Genomic DNA, 23578 nt, shown 5'->3' with positions numbered 1-23578 from the left:
TTAATATCTTGTTCATCAGAAATAAAGTATAATACATTTGAGAAATGGTGCCAATGTATTAACCAACCCCCCCGCTAAAAAAAAATGTAGAAAAAAACCCAAGTGACGTGGGTGGATGTGAGTTGAGTTAAAACTCCCTTCACGCCACATTTCTCAACACAACTCTTACATCCTCTACAGACAACACATGGGTTGCATGTTTGGTTGGAAGTAGTTATAGAGGGATCGTTACGATGAGGATCACACATTTGGCCTTTGTGCTTATCTTTAAAGCACTGCACTGCTGGGCATCAGATGGTACAGTATCCAACTTTTAATTTTCAGCATTTGCTAATGTTAACATGTCTATATATATTTAGATTTAGTGTCTGTTTTACCACAGTTTAGCGATTTGAAACAGCTTACTATTGAAGATTATTTGATTTATTTTGTGACTAACTAAATAATAGCATAACAGCCCATGTAATATAAAAAATCCATTAACACACATACAGTGAGTCAACAACAAGGATGAGACTCTGAACTGTGTCTGAACTTTCTGTTTCCTCAGATTCAGCCTTTGTGTTAATTAACAAGGCTACTGGATTTTCTTTGGTTGAAACTGGCTGGAGCGGCGGTCAATTACGCTGGACAAATGCAGGGCGACTTCTGGTTGTCGCGAGAGATAAATGTCTGGGAGTCCAGGGGAAAAGCGTTGGGAGTGAAGTAGGCTTTTACGACTGTGATGAAAAGAGTGACCTCCAAAAGTGGGAGTGCAAAAACAACACGGTGCTCGCCCTCCAAGGCCAGAAGCTTTACATAGAACTTAAGGCAGAAAACACGGCCGTTCTCTCGAATACGATTGGACCGAACAACCATCTCGTGATTGCCGAGACGTCCAGTGGCCCTTGTACGAGAACACACAGAGGTATAAATACTATTGTTTCTATGCAGTATTATTCTCAGAGTAAAGGCAGTCCATACTTGGACTGATCATTATGATTTAATATCATTAATGTTGTTTTTTTGTAATATACAATTTTTTCTACAGGTTGGCATGTGTTCAAACTGATCAACCAATTTCAATTTTCTTTTTTTGTTCTTCTAACTTTTAGAATTTTACACCATTGGTGGCAATGCAGCTGGAAGACCCTGCGTGTTTCCTTTTCTGTACAAGAACAGGTGGTTCACAAGCTGTACTACATATCAGTCCGTAGATAATCTTTATTGGTGTGCGGTGGAAACAAAATTTGAACATGAGCTCTGGGGCTACTGCCCAACTAACAGTGAGTACTGCTTGCCAGCACCAGCCTTTCATTGAGAGTCAAAGAAACTGCAAATAGAGTTTAAATAAACCTATATTTTGCAGGTAAAGAAAACTGGTTCAAAAACCCGACCACAGGAGCAAACTACCAGCTGAACACTCAGTCAGCTCTGACGTGGTGGGAGGCTGAAACCAGCTGCAACCAGCAGGGCGCCTACCTGCTGAGTATCACCGATCCCCACCAGCAGGCCTATATCACAAGTAAGATGCTGTGGACCAAACTAAATGCACCGGTACATTTTTGAAGGATAGTTAATGGTAAATGGTAAATGGTAAATGGCTTACACTTATATAGCGCTTTCCAGCTGTATTCCTACAGCCCCAAAGCGCTTTACACTGCAAACATTCACCCACACACGCACACATTCACACACCGGTCGTCGGCGGAGCTGCCATAGACAACGGCGCTGGCCTGACAACCGGGAGCAACCGGGGGATTCAGTGTCTTGCCCAAGGACACTTTGGTGGACACAGGCGGAACTAGGGTTCGAACCACTGACCTTCAGGTTCATGGGCGAACGCTCTACCAACTGAGCCACCTTCCCCCTTCCCTTAATATTGATTCTCATCATTTTTGTATCTTTTTCTTTCTTTCGGATGAACACACATAGCATTATTACAAGCAGGAGGCGGGAGGAGAGGTTACAAGCTTTGGACTGGGCTGGTCATGGATCCAGAACATGGCTGGAAGTGGTCTAATAGGAATCCTTTGCCCTACCTCAACTGGGACTCAGGTACGTTTTACTTCGTACCAGTGGGGGGTGCTGGTTAACCACTTTAACCACTGAACAATCTCTGTGAAGCCACCCAAACAACATCTGAAAGGAGTCATACCAGAGCTGAGATGATGACTAGCAGAACTCCGCTGGGACCTGTACTCGGTCCAACAGACTTCCACTCTGAGTGTTCATGAAATGATACACTATGGCTCCCAGCTTCTTCTACCAATCTACGGAGGAGGAGCTGCAGAGCTGCCAGCAAATATTTGCAGGGAGATATTCAGTTTATCTCCTATTCAGATGTTTCGGCCCTTGTGCACGTTCAGGCGTGCTGCAGTGGAAGCGCTTGTATGACTTGCATGTAGATTCTTCAGGCCTGGACATTTAGCGGATGACACCAGCCACGACTCTCCATGTCAAACCATTCAAAAGTTATGGAAGAAAATAGGAACTATCAAATATCGACCAATCTGAAGAAGGGGCGGGGCTAATTCATGCCAATGAAGGTCAAGTACTCAAAACCGAGTTCGATGACACCACCCACGAGTCTTTATGTCAAACCATTAAAAAGTTATGCCAGAAAGTAGGAACTATCAAATATGGGGGGCGCGCTTTTTGGCGTTTATCATAACGCTTTTGACGGAGAAAAGTAATCGTCGCAGGATCGAGACGCACATTTTGATGTATAACACACCTGGGTGCACGTTACGGTTCGGGCGAAGAAGCAGCTGGAGAAATGGCATAAATTGCGCCAAAATTACAAGATTAATTCAAAATGGCCGACTTCCATGGCGCCAAGAGACTTTTCTTTAAGTTGCAACATGATACAGGTGTGTGCCGATTTTCGTGCATGTACGTCAAACCATATTGTGGGGCTTGAGGCACAAAGTTTTCTAGGGGGTGCTGTTGAGCCATTTTGCCACGCTCATTAATGCAAACCATTAAATATCAAATTTTTCGCCAGGCCTAGCTTGCATGCAAAATTTGGTGACTTTTGGGGCACGTTTAGGGGGGGCAAAAAGGCCCTCCTTTCGTCGGAAAAATAAAACGAGAAAAAATAAATAAATTCCTACAGATACAATAGGAACACAAAAAAAAAACTCCGGTTCACTTGTAATGGATGTGAAATCTACTTATGAGTAAGAATAATTTTTTTTTTTTAAGATTTTTTTGGGCCCTTTATTCAAGCTGCAGATATGAAAGGGGTAGAGAGAGAGATCGAGGATGACATGCAGCAAAGGTGCGCAGGCCGGGATTCGAACCTGCGACCGCTGTAGGAGGACTGTAGCCTCAGTATATGAGCCGCTGCTTAACCCACTGAAATTAAAGGAGCTGTATGTAAGAGCAATAATAAAACGAATCATAAAATGACCCCGATATGTCAACAGACATTTGAAAATCATGTTCATTTCAAATACTTATGTCACTGACAACAGCACTCAAGCCAGGATATTCCAGTTTAAAAAGAGGAGTTGCAGCCCTCAACTGATGTTTATGTTGTCATTTTTTGTTTTGGCCTGAAGCTCCACCCTCCACCTATCTCCCAATCACAAAGTCAGTATTGTTTCGTCATCTGGGTTGCCAGCTTGGCTCTAATTATCGCAGCCATGGCAGCCTACGTTCCTGCTGCATTCTGCAGCCTACCTGGCAACCTCTGGTCGGGGGGAGGAGGGGGAGGGTACACGCCGCTCAACAATATTTTGAAAGTGACTGCAGGACCAGTTTTGGCCATTTCTTACAGACGGCTCCTTTAAGGCTCAAAGGAGATTGAGTCACGTTTAGATCCAGCCCCCAGTGGTCAGTTGAGGAACTGCACATGTTCTCACCTCTGAGTAGGCTTCAACCTGGAAGTCCAGATGTTGCCGCTTATATACGGTACAAGTATCTCAGGACTTCCGACTGTGATGCAGTTTTAAACCTACAGTCAAACACACAGTTGATTTGCTAACTTGATGGGCCACAACACTGTATTTACAAAACCTCTGTTTCTACATAGATTTACTTTACCTTAGACCTTAGCTTAATGGATTATACAATTAAAAACCTGCCTAAATAAACAGTAATAATAAGTGACATACTGTATGACGTCATTTTATTATCGTCTTTTTTTAGGACATCCCGTTTCCAGTCCAGGACAGCTCTGTGCGATCATTGACGGTGAAGTACAGTACTCCTGGCAAAGCTCGAACTGTAACAAGAAACTGGGCTACATCTGCTACAGTAAAGGAGTTTTGGCTGCTCCAACTGGGGGTACAGAACAACAATCACCTTATCTGATAGTATTAGAACTTCAGATGGATGGTAATATTAACTACTGTTCATCATTCCTGTTACTATCAGCTCCTGAAACAGGATTTTGCTCGGCACCATGGACTCCATACAACGGCCACTGTTTCCTCCTCAATCGTATCAAAAAAACATGGTCTGAAGCCCAGGTAGCTTGTCGGAAGGAAGAAGGCGACCTTGTGAGCGTCCGCAATATAGAGGACCAGAGCTTTGTGATCTCTCATCTGGGATATGGTACAGTATCAATAACTACTGCTATGAGAGGCCTTTCCTCTGGTGCTACTTTGGGCAAAATGTTGTATAACTTTGTTAAATTTTCATCAGCTAGAGACTGCATATACAGTATAATAATAAGCACTCTTTACAGGATCAGAAAACATAGAAGCGTGCAGTTGTGGCACATTTTTCTCGGCCACATCAACCATGGTCACTATTTATTCAAAACTGATACATTAAAAAACAATACAAGCACCACAGTTTCAACAAAATGTATACATTTGTAGAATTAGGGAGTATAATTCTTTTGTCCCTGTTTGCAGCATCCTATGATGAGCTTTGGATTGGACTGAATGACAGGAAGACGGAGAGGCTTTTTGACTGGAGTGACCACTCTACTGTCAGCTTCACCAACTGGGAGTTTGGGAGACCAGGTGTCTCCTCGGACGTAGAAGACTGTGTTCTCATCAGGGGAGAGGTGTGTAACAGTGTCTGAACAGTGTTATGGTCAGTGACAACACTAGCTCTATTGAGCTTTCACAAACAGCTTTACTTATATGTTAACAGAACACGTTTGTTCTCTAAGTATTTGGGGTTTGAACTTTATGGTATAGTTCAATGTAGTCTTATTCAAAAAGGGCCACATTTAATAAAAGCCCCAGTGTACATGTCCACAGTGTCCTCTGACACTGAGCTTAACAAAATCGAATGTACTTTTATATTTAAAATGCCAACAATTTCAAGTAACACATAAGTGATTGCATACTTAGAGCTGAAAAAAACATCCATGGAGTTAATTTAAAGACTGTGGGCTTCTTGAATAATGATAAACTAGAGTTTGGCCGCCTGCTGGTTCATCCACACTAATAAATTGTCTGTATTTCTCTCTTGCAGAATGGAAAATGGGCTGACCGAAATTGTAGAGAGAAACATGGTTACATTTGTATGAAAACAAGTGCCTCTGAACCGTCTGGAGATGAAGTGGAGGAGAGTGCAGGTTGCAAGACTGTGAGTCATTTTATTTAGTTGACAAATAAAGTGCAATGTCCCAAGTTTTTTTTATTAAACTTGAGTCACAAATTAAATCACTTGTCACGTTCAGCTTTTTCATCTGTGACAACTGACCATATCTGTCTCTGCATCATTTTGGGATTTTAATTGAAGCTTTTATCACAACTCGTGCGGACTGCTTCCAGGTTGATTTCAACATTCTCTTATTTGGTTTTAAATGTCTTCATGGCGTAGCTGCCGGAGTATCTGTCTGACCTGCTGCAGCCGTACGCTCCCTCATGCTCTCAGGTCGACAGATCAGTTGCTGCTTGTTGTCCCAAAGACAAAGAGGAAGAAGAGAGGTGATCAGCTATTTTCAGTCATCGCCCCAAAACTTTGAAATGAGCTGCCTCTGTTCATCAGACAGACTGACTCACTTCCTGTTTTTAAATCCTCTCTTAAAACGTATTCATTCTCTTTGGCTTTTAGTTCACTTTGTGACACACCGGTTTTAGCTGCATTTTTATTAATGGCAAGCTGACCCACTCTTTAGGTTATTGTATCTCCTGTTGTTATGGTTTTAATTCCAGGTAGGCTGACCCACACCTGTTTAAGGGTGCTTTCACACCTGTCCCGTTTCAAGCAGTTGTTCCGGAACAGGGAACGTTTCCCCCTAAAGATCGGAACGTTTGGTATATGTGAACACAGCAATCGCGCTCTGAAACGGTTCAAAACAAGCGAGCCGAGATCACCTAGGAGAGGTGGTCTCGGCCCGATTCCAATCGAGAGCTGAAACGGTTAATTTTTTTTATTTGTAGTGAGAACATAATCCACACAGCAACAGACACAACTCCATTCATTGTGTATGTGCGACCGCGGCGCAAGGAGAGGAGTCGGTGCAGCCCCCACCCCTTTCTCTCCTATTGGACGTGCCGAGATGTCGTCCCAGCGCGGCACGGTGAAATTAAAAGATGTTCAATTCGGGCAGGGTTTGCGCAGCGCAATGGCATTTGTTAACAGCTTTGAAACGGTACAGACGTTTGCCTTGTGAACACAAACCCCACAAACGAGAAACGGTAACAACTGTATCGATTCAGCCCCTGAATCGGAACAAAACAAACGGGCCACAGGTGTGAAAGCACCCTAAGAGACATTTTTATCTTTTTATTGTTTTGGCTTTCAACCCAATTTGAGACGTTGAATGTATTCTTTCAAATTGCAGTTTGTTTTCTCATTATATCTTATTTTTCTAGTTTGTTTTTATTTATGGCAATTCTCTTGATGTCCAGCACTGCAACTGGGTTGTTTTAAAGCTGAGTTGAGCTGAGCAGTCAAAGAGAACCTTATGGAGTTTTTCCACTAGTGCCTACTGGGCTCAAATCATCTCAACTCGACTCGACTCAACTTGTCTAGTTTCTTTCCCATTACAATCCAGTATCCGGAGCAGAAGTAGGCAGGGTTGGAGCGAAGGTGCTGTGGCGTACTTTTGAGTGTGTGACACAAACCAAGAAGAAAACAGCACTTACGATGTAGACCCTGGGGGAGATGGTATACGTGCTGCTTGGCCTGTGGCTTGTGTTCAATATCAGGTTAAAGAGAGGTAATGAGAGTGAGAGGAGGCTTCATGCAGCGAGGCTTTTTAATTTTTTTATAGCTTGTCTCGGCGCTGCTGAAAAGTCCGTTGGTAGCCGTAAGCAGCTATGGACTGACAGAGCTCCTGGTAGATCTTTTCGTTCCTTCAGTTGTCACCCCGTCTAGATTCCTTTGAATTCTCTCCTCAGCCACCAGGTTAATGCCTGCACCTCAGAGTTGGAGCACAGAACAGACTATTGCGCTGCAATTGCTTGTTGAGTAGATGAACAATGTCTACATCCCGACTCAGACGTCTGACTCTCAACTCCCCCGACCAATCGGTGGCATGTAGTGTGATGATTTCAGATACAGCCCGACTCAGCCCGCTTAGAACCTCGGCAGAGTAGTTACAGAAAAGTATCTACTCAGCACGGTTAGACCCCTAGTGGAAAAGGGCCATTAGATGTCTGCATATTAACTGTAAAGTAACAACCAGGAAAGCTGTCCTGACTTATGACACAAGTCAGGTCACTTACATGGCAAATGACATTCTGGAAAGGAAAACATATTATGGACTTGTAAGGAAACGGTTATTTCTCTTTAAATGCACATTTGTCAATATCCTACTGTGTAAAGTTGTTTTACATATTTAAAAAGAAAAGTCCTGTATATGACACAAGACGTGTCAAAATAAGTTTCCCATTCTTGCTTCCTTGCTATCCAGGGTTCGATTAGACATGGCTCTTACTGCTACTCTGTTGGGGCTGAGACAAAGACATTTAATGAAGCAAATGAGGACTGCAAGAGCTCAAATTCCTATATGGCTGATATCTCGACAGGGTAAACATTTTTATAACCATTATTAACATTTTGAGCACACAAAACATTCTCCTTGCACCTCCTACACTGAAAATATCTGTTAATCTGTTAACTCTTTCCAGAGTGGATAATGCCTTCTTAGTGAGCCTGGTCGGTCTGAGACCAGAGAAACATTTCTGGTTAGGCCTCTCAAACCAGAAAAACATTGATGTTTTTGTGTGGACCAACGCAGAGTCTGTGAGATTCACTCACTGGAACGCTGAAATGCCAGGTAGGAGGAACTTTTCCCTTATTAGGATCCGTTTGGAAGTAGCTTCACAACTGATTTCTAACGTTTTTTCCCTATGGCAAAACAAGGCAATGAACAGGGTTGTGTTGCTATGGCAACTGGGAGATTTGCAGGCCTCTGGGATGTGTTGCCTTGTACCAATAAGGAGAAGTACATTTGCAAACACCTGGCAGAGGGGGCGGTTTTAACCCATGCGCCTCCAACTGCTCCCTCCACCACTTGTGCAGACAGCTGGGATAAAGTGTTATCAAGAAACTTCTGCTTCAAGGTAAAACCCAATACAAAGTATAACTATACACACACTTGCACCACTGATGTATATCTGAGACTCCGGTCACTTATAGTGATATTTATAGTGTGAACTGCTCTACTCCTCTTATATAAAAGGTAAGCTAAACATGCTTGCTGTTTTTAAAGCCACAACCATGATATAACACAAATTCATTTTTCCGTTTGAATTCTAAAAACATGAGTTTGGTATTTTGCGGATTGCAAATATGTTTTTTTGTAGCCAGTGGTGACCTACAAGAGGATAGAACTGGAGGAGTGATAGCAAATTCCAAGTGTTGAACTCCAGCCCAATCAGAGCATCGAAATTAATATCTCCCTGATGGATATTAATTAAATGATTTAATAAAATTAAAAATTAAAAAATTTGAGTGACTTCTGCACTGGCACATCCACTTGAACTTCTTGCCTTGATGTTGAAGAGATTCACAACCAGGAAGACATGGTATGAGTCCAGAGATTATTGCAGAGCCATTGGAGGAGATCTGCTCAGCATCCACAGCGCTGCAGATCTTACGAACATGCACAGGTACAGTTTGACTCTACATACATGCAATAGTGTAAATATTCCATTCCAGTCTAAATCACAAAATCCAGCCAAGTAATCATGCAAGTTTCATTCCTCTGAGAAAATTGCATCTATTTTTTTTAACAACAAATAAACAAAAACAATATAAAAAGACACCTTTCTAGAAGTAAAACGAAAAAAATAAAGGCAACTCCAAAGTTAGGATGATCAGGAAAATAGAAAAGATCCATTCGGCTCATCCTTATTTCTTTGCATATGAGGTTTTATTTGTTTTATTGTTTTCTTTACCAGTAGCTGATATACAATCATTGCTGCATTTCATGCTATGTATTAACAAAAAAAATGTTGCATGAAAAAGTAAATCTGGGAAAAATGTCTGACCACATGGGAGCAGCTTGTGTCAGACCCTGCTGTAAGAATAAAAACTGGGTATGTGCTGGAACATCCCCACTCATTAGAGCAGTGTCTTTACATTATCTTTCAATTTATCTTTTAATTTAATTTTTTTTAAATGTACTTCTTTTTAATTTTCCGTGTTTTTTTTGTTTGTAACGTAGGTCATATATTTTTATTCACACATGTACATCTGTCTCTGACAGCTATGGGAGCTTCTGGATTGGACTTAGTGCCCCTGACCCAGACACTGGTTATGTGTGGAGTGATGGCTCTCCAGTAAGTGCAGTTTTCTCTGGACTTGGGCAATAAATACCCATGTAGTCTCTGCAACCCAGGTGATAAAAGAACACATATTTCATTGCTTTGCTTTTGTTTTTACAGGTTAACTTTCTGCATTGGCAAGATGAAGAGCCAAACAATAAAAATAATGTAGAATCTTGTGTTGAGTTTTATGCACATAACTACGATGAAGATGGGTCTTGGAATGATAATCACTGTGAGAAGTACAATAACTGGATTTGTCAAATTCCTACAGGTAAAGTAGGTGGTTATGAATGTATTCTGTTTCAGTTTCAGTGAACAAGGTCACTGTTTTCACGATTATTATCTCTTGCATGTACAGTTTTTTACAAATAGTATTTGTAATACTACTATTATACTGGTAAAGTATAGTAATATGGTAATAGTATAATTTGGCATGAAAACGCCATTCTGATATAGACTGTTTGGGCTCTCTGTTTTCATGCACATATAGGATTCACCCCAAAGCCACCTCCAGAACCGGTCGCTCCAGGTGAGAGCATCAATTTGTACAATATTGGACAACATAGACATTATTTTCACTCTTTTCTCGCTACTCATTTCTGAGGAGCGAGTGAATATTACAAATAGTTTTTTTTCTGCTGTGTCTTGGAGATACGATTAATTAATTTTCTGAAGTATACAGTATATTGAAAAAGATGACATCTGCAGGAAAACCTGTGTCATTTCATCTCTGAACTGATTACCGATTCTTCACTATTTTTAGAACAATTGGGGAAAATAAATAAATTAACCCCTTGATGCCTGATATATGAAATGAAACATGGAAAATATATATATATATATATATATATATATTAATTGCAAAGTTGTAATAAATATTGAAATAAAAAATACAAATAAAAAATTAATACCTTTTTTACCTCTATGAATATTTTAGGTAATTCTATATATTTTTCTTTTTATTGTATCTATTTTTTATTATTATTTTGATTCTGGGGATGGTACAGAGGTATAAGAAAGGTATGTAAATGAAGTAAATGAAAATCAAAGTTGAACGTACCTTATACTTAAGACTACACATTACATTTCTGAAACCATTAAAGATTACAACACAACCTCTGATGGGTGGCTGGAATGGAAAGGGAATCAATATTATATCAACGAAAGATCCATGGCCATGGAAGACGCCCGTTTCTTCTGCACACAGAGGCATGGGGACCTGGTCACTATCAACAGTGATGATGAAAGTATCTTTCTGTGGAAAAGGGTGAGCCCTGGCTTTTATTTTATACTTAACAATTTAAGCAAAGACGGGTGAAAACTCAGCATGTGCATGACTGCTGTTCTGTGATTCTCCATAAGGAGGATTCTCCATTATTTATATTTTATCTTATACCAGAAAACACAACAGGAGCAAACATAAAAAAAAAAAAACACAGCTACTTTGGAATGGCACCAGTGAGAGGCCTTTGATCACAATTTGAATCAGCTGTTGCACATAGGATACTTAAGAAAGCAATCAGATGATTTTGTAGGGTGGACCTGACATGTTAGAACTGGTCAATCACTCAAGAGCATTTCAGAAGGGCCCGGCCACTCCGATCGATTTTGCCGCAGCTCAGTCACATCACTTTACCCACCACATTACATTACATGCAGGAGATGCAAGTGCTCCTGTTTTGAAACGCCCCGATTGAGGCCTGAACAAAACCACTGTAAAAGCAGGCCGCGGTGCCTCCACCCCGTTGGGCCGACATATTACTGCCAACCTTCAGTCTTGACTGTTTCTTATTAATTTGTGTTTACGTTTATGCAGAAAAAAGGGGCTAAAAATTTCAGTAGTATATTCTAATCAAAAATGTTTCAGGACATACTAAAAAGATCAGGTGGTATTTACCCACATTTCAGACCTGAACATCAGGTTTATAAACAAAAATGACCAGAACCAAATAAATTCAACTGGGGTAGTTTATTAAACAAAAACCAAAGAAACTGTAGGCAAACCTAAGTACACCCTTACTGTTTCCACAGCAATTAAGTAGCAATTAGGTGCAATTAGGTGGCGATTTAAGTTGGAAAGGGTTAGGAGGAGGCCTCTTCTCCTTCCTCTAAAAGTACCACGTCAGCACAGATGAGCTGCATCTGAAATGATGAAAGGACTTTTGGCCTTCATACAGCTGATATGCATTAAATGAACTACTGAATTAAATACTTTTACTCTTAGTGGTTCAACGACTGCCTGAAAAAAGACAATAACCAATACTATGATAATGTTATCTCTCTAGATATCTCAAGGCTATAGCTCTTACTGGATTGGCCTGACTGTCGATTTTGATGGCTCGTTTCAGTGAGTATGAATTAAAAACTTATTCGTGTTGTTACTCTACTCTACAAAACTTTGCAGCCAAAACGTGACGTTCACTTGTTGTCGTGAAGTGAAAATGGGAATATACCACTGATAGATTTAAGCAAGGATCGTGAACAGGATCCTAGAAGACTTATGTGTTTCTATATTTGGACATGAAAAATAAACAAAATCTGTAGTTTCTGCTTTCTTCCAACTGTTCTTGCGCTGGTCAGGTTTTCAGAGTGTTTTGACAAATCTAACTAAATTCCTTGTGTTAAATTAAGATGGATGGATCAGTCTGATGTCATGTTTCAAAAGTGGGATGAAGGCCAGCCTAACTTCCGCAATTTTGATGAGAACTGTGTTCTTATGACGGCTCACATTGGTAAGTAATAAGATTCCCTGTCACTCGCTAAAACAATTTAAACAACGGATTACATTTGTAACATTTAAAACATCGAGTCTGGTTGGTTAGAGCACAGCAGTAACTTTTAATATTATCGAAATCATGGTATGCTTGTTTAGTCACTGGGTCCTTTATGGAAAATACTGTATTATCTGCTTGTTGTTTTCGCAGTTTAAAGGCAAGGAGTCGAGCATGCTTACTGCCTCCTTCATAGTATTTTAGTTTGGTGTACATTCATCTTTTTTTGAATTTCCTGTGCATATATTGCATCAATTTCATTTTCATCTCTATTTTTATATTTGAATTTAATGAATTTTTATGCCGTTGTTCTAGTGTTTCTAGTTCGTTATAGAGTTTATCCAGTTTTTCCTTCCTGCGTTTCTTAAGCAAGGATGTCATAGCAATTAATTTGCCTCTCATTACTACCTTGCATGCGTCCCAAAGCACAGTCGGTGACACCTCTCCGTTATCGTTAAATTTTAAATATTCCTCTATTTTGTTTGTTAAATGTTCTGCTGTGTCTTTATTTAAGATACTGGAGTTCAGTTTCCAGAGTATTTCTTTACATCTAGTTCCTATGTTCGCTGACATATAAACGGGGCAGTGGTCTAATATATCTATGCATCCTATGTGACATTTTTCGACCCACTGCTTTTCCTTCTTAAACATCAAGAAATAGTCGATTCTTGAATATACCGAATGTGGGGAGGAGAAATAAGTATAATCCTTAGTTGTCAAGTTACTTTCTCGCGATACATCAACTATATCTAATTCTACCATTAAAGTGCTTTTTTAGCTTGCTAGCTAAATGCTTTAGCTTTTTTTAGCAGTGTTATTGGGTTTGCGCATTCTCGTACCAGAGGAGTCAATGTTTGGGTTTAAAGTTAAATTGAAGTCACCTCCACAAATTGTTATTCCCTCTGATTCCATTATTATTTTGTCAAAAATGTGTTTGTGTAAAAATGTGAATTCTCACCCTGACCCTGGTGGCACATATACTATAGAAAAGTCTATTGCTGGATATGAATAATATGCTGACCACCCAAAAGTTTATAGTTCATAAAGGAGAGGACATTGAAAGGGAATCCATTGTACTTCATTTATTTTCCCAGAAAATAAATGAAGAGACCTCCTGTCTGAGGAGTGGAAAACAGAAAAGGAATAATACATATTAGTATGGAATAAAACAATAAGCAAACAATAAGCATTAAATCAAAGGATAAAATAAAGCAGGGAAATCAAATAAATAACTTAGAGCATAACAGAACACAATCATAATTAAAGGCTTACATTTAGGTCAGAGACACATGGTTTGTCCTGGGATGTTGAAAGGCTGATGGTGTGTGTGTGGGGATTGAGTCCATGTTTGTATCTGAGCACACCTGGGCTGATTAGGGCGGGGGTGATGGCAAGCACCTGCAGATGGTCGGAGTGATTGGGGATTGTGGTGAAGTTGTGGTTGTGGCGGTTGTCCACCAGAGGCTGCCATCCTGTCAGGCTGAGGAAATTCTGAACATATACATTATACAGAGTTATTAAAACACCATCAATCTTGCCCATAATCAGAATAAATGTACCCTCCTTGTTTGTTATTTGTGTTAGATGTTCATAAACAATATTCCCTGAAATCAAAATGGCCACACCCCTGTTGTGTTTTGATCTATTCGAGGATGAGAACACATGCTTAAAACCTCTCTCTGTAATTTAGTTAAAATTTTGGTCCTCTTAGGTTTTAAAATCCCCTTAACATTCAGAGTAATTATTTTCACCATTTATCTGATGGAGTAAAGTAACTTAAAACCTCCCCTTCTATTGCACTACCTTCAATTGTCATTACAGATGAATGTAGGTCTTCAGAACTGAAACAAAAGGGACAGAACAATGTCCCAACAAAAATACGAACAAGAGCAGTCTCTTCCGTGAGTAGGGAAAACATTATTCCCTTTGCGTCCCTGTTGGTGGGTAGGGGGATATTCCTTCCCCAACGGTCGGGGGCCCCCCCTAGGGGTGGAGTGATTTCTTCCATTCCTCCTAGACATGTCCAACAATAGTAATCCAGCCAGTCGGATGCATTTTAATTACATTTATTTTTATTGTTGGATCAATAGAAAATAAATATTGTTGCAGTTTTGTTATCCCCTTGAATTACTAATTACCCATTAAATAAGCCATCAGTTTAATGTCAAAAACAAATTCAATAAAATGTTAAGAATTGAAAATGTCATCTCAATGTCACATTGAATAAAAGTACAGATTGTATTGAGTGTCGATTTTAATATTTTTTCGGCTGTTTCACAGGATTCTGGCACGATTATAACTGCGGATTTGAGTACAAGTCCATTTGCAAGCGCAGTACCACACCACCTGCCAACGCTACCGTTGCACCAACAGTTCCCCCTAAAGGTGGCTGCCGACTCCCCTGGAAAAAAATAAACTCCAAGGTGAAATGTCTCTTTGAACTTTTGCTAACATGGAGTGCTGAAGGGATAAGTGTAAAAAAAGAAGTGAGGGATGTAATAAACTCTAAACTAGCCAAGTCTTTTGAACAGTGATCCTTTAGGGATGACCTTTTTAGCGAAGTAATTTCAGGAGTTCAAAATCAACTTTTTATGACTGATGTTTTTCTGTCTAGTGTTACAACATCGTCCAAGACCAGAATTTAACGTGGCATGATGCGAGGGACAAATGCAAAGAAATGGGAGGGAACTTGGCCTCTATTCCCTCATCACAAGTGCAAGGTTTGTTTGATTATTGTTGCATATCTTCTTAATTTTGTTTTCTTTTTACCTGCTCATTTAAACTTTCTCATGGGGATTTCAAGACACCCATTTTCACTAAATCACAAATACATTTTCAATAAAGCAAAATTTAAGACTATATATTAGAAACATTTCACAATGATATTACAAAAAAATGCTGTTGGCAGAGCTTTACATTTAATTGTAAGCAAGTGTCTTTGAGTTGACCTCAGGAGTCCACAGTCCCATCAAATTCTTGATCAAGTCTCCTAGTGGCCTGTTGATGTAGTACAGCTCCAGGTATTCCAGTAGATGAGTGAAACTAGATTATAAGCTTACTGATATTCCAGGCAGCGTACCGCTTTGTTTGGTTATTTCACTGTCTTTGGTGACTGCTCTGTCAACCAGTAGTTGGTTCCTGGCTCCTCTGGTGTTACTTGTGTGAAACCAGGTGATCACTTGTCTTAGCTGTTATGATGCTTGACAAACGCTTCATGTTGTACAGAAGCAGGTTACTGGCTGCTAATTTGATGGGATTCTTCATTCCTGGGTGTCCTTCATGACAAAGATGGTGTAATTGATGTTTCTGGCGGAACCTCAATGCACGAGGACCAGGTCAACCTTCACTATGCGCCTGGTGATAAAGTGTTGTTATAGTATATATAGAACATATTTTTAAGCCTAATCTTTTTTTTTTCCTTCTATTTTCAGTGTTTTTGGTTTCAGAAATGGTTCATGCACCAAATAGTGACGTTTGGATTGGTCTTAATAGCTTATCTGGCTTGGATTTTTATTGGACTGATGGGCGACCAAGGTCATACTACAACGTTGGTTCTCCGGTAAGTAGACAATCTCATCTGTTTTCAAAAGCAGAACAATATAGTAGGCTAAATGAAAATGTGTATAGAAATGTGACTTTTGTTTCACCATTTTAGGGACACGGCTCTTCTTCCTTTCATTACTATGGCATGGTAACATGATCAAATTTCATTTGAACTGAAACCCATTAATATGTTTATGTACACATTTATAGCATTTAAAAAAAACAAACCATTTTCTCTCTGGGAATACTTTGCAGGGTTCTATATCGTTCTCTGAGTATGAGAGGGCAAGTATTTTGTTAAATCCATTTGTTATATAAGCTGAATCTATATCAGTTTTAAGAACGAATTCCCTATTATTGATATTTAAAGTATTCCGTATGTCCCTCATCAATAATGCTCATTCTTCTTCTTTGATCGCAGTACCAATCATACAATCAGGAGCCAAAAAGATGTGCTGTGATCAATACTAGTCCATCCCTTGGTATTGGTAAATGGATACCCAAGTCCTGCAATGACACCAATGGATTTGTATGTCTGCGAGATGTTGGTAAGGCTTTTTTTCTAGTCAAAGCAGCTTCTGCCATGTTAAAACCAGCTATTATAATACATGTCCTTCTGTATCTGCTATTGAAAAACCCCACTTAGGACCTAAGAACTACTATTTTCAAATTATAGTTTCCGTAATAACTAATTTCTTGCTACTGGTCAGCATTTTAAGAGTGAAAATTTTAAAACCTTTTCTTTCTTGACAGACCCCGCTGTCACTGACTCACCTGAACCAATAATTCCCAGCAGCTACATCAAAGTACTCAATGATTCCCTCAAAGTTGTTGCTCAGAATATGAGCTGGGATGCAGCCAAGAAGAACTGCGAAGACGATGGTGCCAACCTGGCCGCTTTGCGGACAGAGTGGGCACAGGCTTATATTGAGAATCTAGCTCTTCAACTCAACAGTCCTGTGTGGATTGGACTCAACAAGAATCAGGTACAGGAGTTTGAGGCTGTAAAAATGATGCAACAAAACACCTTGGAAATCCTGACTGCTTTATCAAGGTTTTCAGTTCATAGTTTGCATATTTGCCCCTTCCCTTCACTGCTTTTCTGTGGCTCCCTTCGCTTTCTTCCATTGTTAAAGGAACCGTCTGTAAGAAATGGCCAAAACTGGTACTGCAGTCACTTTCAAAATATTGTTGAGCGGCGTGTCCCCTCCCCCTCCTCCCCCCGACCAGAGGTTGCCAGGTAGGCTGCAGAATGCAGCAGGAACGTAGGCTGCCATGGCTGCGATAATTAGAGCCGAGCTGGCAACCCGGATGCCGAAACAATACTGACTTGGTGATTGGGAGATAGGTGGAGGGTGGAGCTTCAGAAACAATACTGACTTGGTGATTGGGAGATAGGTAGAGGGTGGAGCTTCAGAAACAATACTGACTTTGTGATTGGGAGATAGGTGGAGGGTGGAGCTTCAGACCAAAACAAAAAATGACAACATAAACATCAGTTGAGGGCTGCAACTCCTCTTTTTAAACTGGAATATCCTGGCTTGAGTGCTGTTGTCAGTGACATAAGTATTTGAAATGAACATGATTTTTAAATGTCTGTTGATATATCAGGGTCATTTTATGATTCGTTTTATTATTGCTCTTACATACAGCTCCTTTAAAACAAACATGCATAATAGTTTAATATTTGAGACCACATTGACGGTACAAGTAAGTGTGTATCTGCATGGATGTTAATGGTAGTCTGCACTTTTCCCCCAAACTGCCAATCTCCTGAGGTGTTTATTATTTGTTTATTGTATACATTATAAAGGCTCATTTTTCCACCCTGTATTAACACCTTTAGGCAGTCCCTTCTTTCAAGAGGACTAAAACGAGACACAGTCTCCATGTGATATAATTGGGTTATAAATATCTGACTTAAATCTGTGTACATAAAGTGCGTATGAAATGCATGTTATTCAAAGAAAATAAAGTACAATTTCTTACAAAAGTAAGAAGAGGTAACTGTCTTTCGTGCAGTTTTTAAAGTGGCTATCTAGTGAAGATTTTTGTTTGTGCTCCCCCACCTGATGGAACCAGCATAAGTACTAGTTTCTAGTTTTTGTTGTGTTAAAAAAAATATTTGCGGTACGTTACTAGCCTCTGAGTGCCCAAAAATTGCAGAAATCTTGCAGTAAATTGGAAACATTACAACCATCTGCATATATTGCAGACTTTGACTGAACTTGTTGATTGTTTCAAATCTCAATATTGCAAATGATCCCACTCCTCTCTTCCATAAGGTTTCCCTCTGTGTAACTGCAAAATATGAATGATGAATAATGTAAAGATATTTTGAAGTTTTGTATTTCACTGCCATTAAATCTTATAGATATTCTGTACTCAAATGAGCTGATCTTTGCTTTCAGACCAACGGCTATTATAGATACATTGATGGCTGGCATGCAAGATTTACTAAATGGGGTGACTATCAACCGAGCAGGGATGGACCTTGTGTCTACGTGGATGTAGATGGGAAATGGAAGACAGCCAGCTGCAGTCGGGCCCTCAACAGTGTCTGCATGAAGTCTACAGGTACAAGCAATACATTTCATAAACTGCAAACATTCATAAACATTGCAAAACCTTTGCCCTAATTACAGACGGTTTTTAAGTAAACCTGAGTCATAAATCGCAACTCTATAAATTATATGGACATTGGTGTTTGCGTTTATATTTGACATGCCACATATGAGAATGTTTGTTCATAATGTGTTCATAAAGTATTTCTCCTTCACAGATGTGCCACCAACAGCCGCAACTGATTTTCCAGGAGATTGTCCCGAAGACCCAGAAGGATCACCCTTTAGCATCAGGAATTTCTGGATACCTTTTAGAGGTTACTGTTACATATTTTTCATCGAACCAAAAAAGTGGCCAGATGCATCAGTCAACTGTCGTAGACATGGTAAGTGGTCTGCAAAAGGAAATAATAATCTTTTAAGCATTTAAAGTGTCTGTTGTCTACTGAGAACTCCTGTCTTGTTTTGTTGGGTTTTTTCTATTAAGGTGGAATGCTTGCCAGCATTGAAGATCCTGCAGAACAAGCTTTTATTCTAACCCATGCGCAAACATTTAAGAACAGCTACAAATTTTTCTGGTTGGGTCTCTTTAAAACTCATAAAGGTACGTCTGTTCTTACATAAATCAAATATTTATTAGATATTTAGCAGGCACCTAATGAATGGATACAAAATAAATGCATGTAAAGATATTTGTTAATTCGTTTTTTTGCTTCTGATTTTTCGAAAAGAATTACTATTGTTTAAAAAGTGTGGCTAGTATTTATATTATAAAGGAGCCTCATAATCATTTATCATTGTATTTTTAGGGGAGTGGCTGTGGTTGGACCAGGCGGTTATGGATTACACTAACTGGGATGAGAGTGAATTTGGATCTATTCATAACACCCACATGTACGCTGGGATTACCACAGATGGGACATGGAGAACAGGCCATCACTGGACTGACAGACCATACATCTGCAAAAAAGCCAAAGGTGTGTTCCTCGCAACTCAGCGTGAATTGTATGCGATGCGTTGTATTGATAATGATGAGTTCAGGACGACATTCTGTTAGATGAGATGACTGACTGTCAAACTCAGAGATTAATTCTTTTTAAAGACAGACTCGGTCTTGGATTAGTACCAGTACAAATCACTGATGAGAACTATGCATCATATTCATGTGAAAGAACACAAAAAGTGAGATACCATCATCAATCAGTAAATCTGAGTTTGATGTAGGTTTATTATGTCAGGTATTGCATTTTGAAAAGCTGGTCAGTGAACAAAGTTCTAAGATTGGTGACACTCTCAGAAAATAATGACTTTGGCTGAAAGACCTTTGAGACAGTCGTGGTCAAGCCGCTCATAATCTATGTTGCAGGGCCTCAAATTTGAGGCTATGTTGAAAGGTATCGCCATGATTCTTTCAACAACCCACGATCATTCAGTGCACACTGGGCATCACACGTCAGATCAGAACCAGCTGCACTCTGAATGTACAGGTTGTACAAAAGCTTACATTTGACGTCAAACATAAACAAGCAGGACAAGGATCAAGAAATTAAGGGTATTTAAGAAGGTGAGGGTCTACCTCCCACCACAACAGTTTGAAAGAGCAATTCACGCTTGCATCGCTTGTTTTTCAGGTTTATTCTAATTGTTTGTGCTTTGTGTCTTGATCGAGCATTACTTACTCCAAGAAGAAATGGTCTGAGAACATCCCAATTTTAGAGGCCTCGCTGCACTGTATCCCAAATCATTAAACATACATATTACAATTTATTTCCTGCTTCATATTTGCTGTATTTATTCTGCTTATGGCTTATTTTGTTGAGTATGTCTCTTTGTAAGTACTTTGGTCAGCTGACATAATTATAAATGTCCACTAAATAGCGTAAACCCTGAATAGACAAAGAGGATACACGAAAGCTAAATTTAATGACGTGACTGAACCACGTAGCAGTTAGAAGCTGACTTTAATTGCTGTGTAGTATAAACTTGTCCAGGTATATTTTTCGTTTTAACGTTTTGTTGTCTCCCACAGTGATGCTACCAACGCCATCTGCAACATCTGGTAAGTAACTATTTCTAATCTCATTCAAAAATGTAGCTAAATTGTTTCGGCTGATATGAATTTACTTTTTTTAATCCGTGCAGGTTCAAGAGCAACCTCAAATCGTGACCGCGGCCACATTGTTTTGACGGTCGTGCTAGTCACCATTGTGATTGTATTGGGAATGCTCATCGTCGTATTCTTTTGGAAGAAGTCTGGTCATCACTTATCCATCCCTAACAACTTAGCCACCTTTGACAACCCTCTTTTCTTCAGCAACAATCGGTCACAGTCTGAGCTGGTGGATACCAAACAACTGGTTGAGAATTCAGAGGAAGAGAACAGTCAACCTGTAGTAATGATATAGAAGAAAAAAGAAACAACACAATTTAGATGGAAACCTTTTCTATGGCTGTGATCAAGATTTCACAGCAGAAGTCTGGTGAAAGCTGTTAGTGACAAACTGAAATAGTTCATTTAGAACAAGCCTGAGCTATCTTGTACAATAACATTACGGAATTCAATGAAGACTCTTTTCTTATGTTGTTTTGTTGTTTGGATAGTATTGTGCATGTTTATACTTACTACAGATAGGCACGAAGCAGGAATTTAACGGCACACAAATATACATCTCTTTATATACATCAGTTTTATGGTGATGATTTGATCGATTTTAAATACAAAATGAAAAAAATTCACTTTGTTAATGTGAATGTAAATTAAAGCTTAAAAGCATTAAAAAATAACACTATTCTGACATCGATGAAAAGACACAAACACTGTGTCTTTGAGTCAACTCCAAAGAGTACAAATTGAAACTGGAGGTTGAACCAGTTAGAAAAAAAACGACAACAAACAAGCAACGTTTGAATTGTTTTGTCAGCATTTTTCTGTTCTTAGAGAAAAACTTCACAGACACAACTGGAATTTGAAGCTACTGTATGTATTACACTGGTAGAGGTAGTTGTGCTACTGCAAAATGTATTTCTTTGATGCACAAATAATAATAACCCATTTGTATCAGATTGCAGGTTCAATTTAAAATGTGTATTAAAAAAATGAAAAAATAAATAAAATAAAACAATGAAGCAGGATTTTGATGGCTGATAATTGGAGCTTAACAAGCGAATTTCGGGAGCAGGACCACGCCTCCTCCGGCACCACGCCTCTTCCGGCAAACCTTCAAATACCAGCCTAACCTTCAGTTCCTCTTCGCTCTCGTCTCTGCAGCACGTTCACTCTCGTTCTCCGAACCAGAACCGCAAGCATGACAACACTACTACACGCTCGTATCTCAGATCGTTACTCACCCGTTCAGGCATGGATCTCGTGTCATCATCGCCATCGGATAACGACTTATTTGCAGGGGATCATCAGCAAACACCAGATGATCAAGATCCGGAGGGGAAAAAACTTTCAGCCGTGCCATGCCTGAAGCTCCACCGGTCCCGGCGTCGCCACGCTCCGGCGGGGTCCTCGACGGCCGGCATGGATCTCGTGTCGTTATCACCATCGGACACGATCGGCTTGCAGGGTACCACCAGCAAACACCAGCCGATCGAGATCCCGAGGAGAAAAACTTTCAGCCGTCGCCGCGCCGCGAAGCGCCGCTCTCCCTGGCGGCCGTGGGGCCGGCCGAGCCCCGTCTCCTCAGCGGTCTACGTCCAGTCCATCTCTCCTGAACATCCAGGATCGTCGCCGCGGGTCCCCGACTCCTCTCCTGGGTCTCCTCGTCGTCAACCCGAGAGCGCAGGTTGTGCCGTCAGCTGCCGCTCCGGCGCCGCGCACGTGTTTCTCTAACCCTCTCTCTCAGCCACGCGCGGAGCCCACGGTTAAACCCGGCTCCAGCGACACGCACCCAGAAACGAGTGGTCCATCCCGTCCGGTTCATCTCTCCATGAACATCCGGGATCGCGGCAGCCCGCCCGCAGGTGTGTTCCCCGTCCCCCGGCCCGCCTCCGTCATCGGCGGGGACGCGGGCAATCCCTCGCCGTTGACCCAACAGCGCAGGCTGCGCAATCCGTCCGCGGTCTCACCACGCCCGGCGGGCAGGTGTTTCGGGCTGGACTGTCGCCACCCTCCATAGGGCCACCGCCTGTTCTTCTCAACCTCATGCCAGCCTGCCATGCCATCAGCCCCGCCGACACCTGCTCTCTTCCGGATGACGTCATCACGCCAACTCCGACGGCGCGCCGTGACGTCGACCCCTAGGTCTCGCACTCAGAAGATTTCCAGTGGCCAGCCGCGGTACTGCGCCAAAAAAATAAAAAATAAAAAATATCCCATGGGGCCCCGAAAGCTTTTCCCATAGACCGCAATAGTAGAAGTAAAGAGAAGCGATCGTATAAACCGGACGTTGAGCATTACCTTTACTCACAAGGTCTTTTATTAACATTCTCGTTAAACATAATCTCCGAACAACGTTGCCTCATTGCAGGAACCTCAACTGCACATGAGCGGTCCTTCACCTTAAGCCGTCCGTGTGGAAACATAAACGATTCCATCGGTTACACTGCCCACCTCCAGCAACTACAACAGCTAACTTCGGCCGGGGTTGCTAGCTCCCACCTCAGCCCACCCACAGCAAGTACAACAGCTAATTTCGGCCGGGGTTGCTAGCACCGGGTTGCTAGCTCCCACCTCAGCCCACCTCCAGCAAGTACAGCAGCGATCCGGCCGGGGTTGCTAGCACCGGGTTGCTAGCGCCCACCTCCAGCAAGTACAGCAGCGATCCAGCTGGGGTTGCTAGCACCGGGATGCTAGCCCCCCCCCCCCCCCCAGTCCACCCCCGGCACCTACAACAGCTAACTCAGCCGGGGTTATTAGCACCGGGATGCTAGAAACCCCCGCTATGCTCATTCAGCAGCCTCAACCGCCAGCGCTAGAAGGGGCTCTTGGCACCGGGTTGCCAGGATCCTCTGCTTCCCAGCTCCATCAGTCCCAACAGGTTACCTCGGTTGGGGGCCACCGGCATCGTGATGTCGGTACCCG

The 23578-nt window shown here is 41.1% G+C and overlaps 1 protein-coding gene across 1 annotated transcript; it reads left to right on the top strand.

Annotated features, from left to right (window-relative positions):
- Window positions 1-178: 178 nt before the first annotated feature.
- Window positions 179-21692, top strand: LOC133452865 (macrophage mannose receptor 1-like). The gene is made up of 32 exons (XM_061732571.1): window positions 179-297; window positions 551-907; window positions 1095-1265; window positions 1349-1504; window positions 1915-2037; window positions 4135-4272; window positions 4363-4542; window positions 4848-5002; window positions 5419-5532; window positions 7811-7926; window positions 8028-8176; window positions 8263-8462; window positions 8905-9011; window positions 9611-9683; window positions 9789-9942; window positions 10162-10200; window positions 10775-10938; window positions 11957-12018; window positions 12303-12403; window positions 14723-14865; window positions 15057-15162; window positions 15874-16001; window positions 16098-16133; window positions 16241-16270; window positions 16407-16533; window positions 16739-16971; window positions 18397-18562; window positions 18768-18935; window positions 19037-19153; window positions 19359-19526; window positions 20579-20608; window positions 20692-21692. The coding sequence occupies exons 1-32, from the start codon at window positions 234-236 to the stop codon at window positions 20952-20954; spliced, it is 4338 nt and encodes a 1445-aa protein (XP_061588555.1). The 5' UTR covers window positions 179-233; the 3' UTR covers window positions 20955-21692.
- Window positions 21693-23578: the final 1886 nt, after the last annotated feature.

Source organism: Cololabis saira, chromosome 10 (assembly GCF_033807715.1).
Source record: "Cololabis saira isolate AMF1-May2022 chromosome 10, fColSai1.1, whole genome shotgun sequence".
Taxonomy (NCBI): domain Eukaryota; kingdom Metazoa; phylum Chordata; class Actinopteri; order Beloniformes; family Belonidae; genus Cololabis; species Cololabis saira.
Note: the sequence above shows the minus strand (reverse complement) of the source record. Positions and strands in the feature narration are given on the sequence as shown.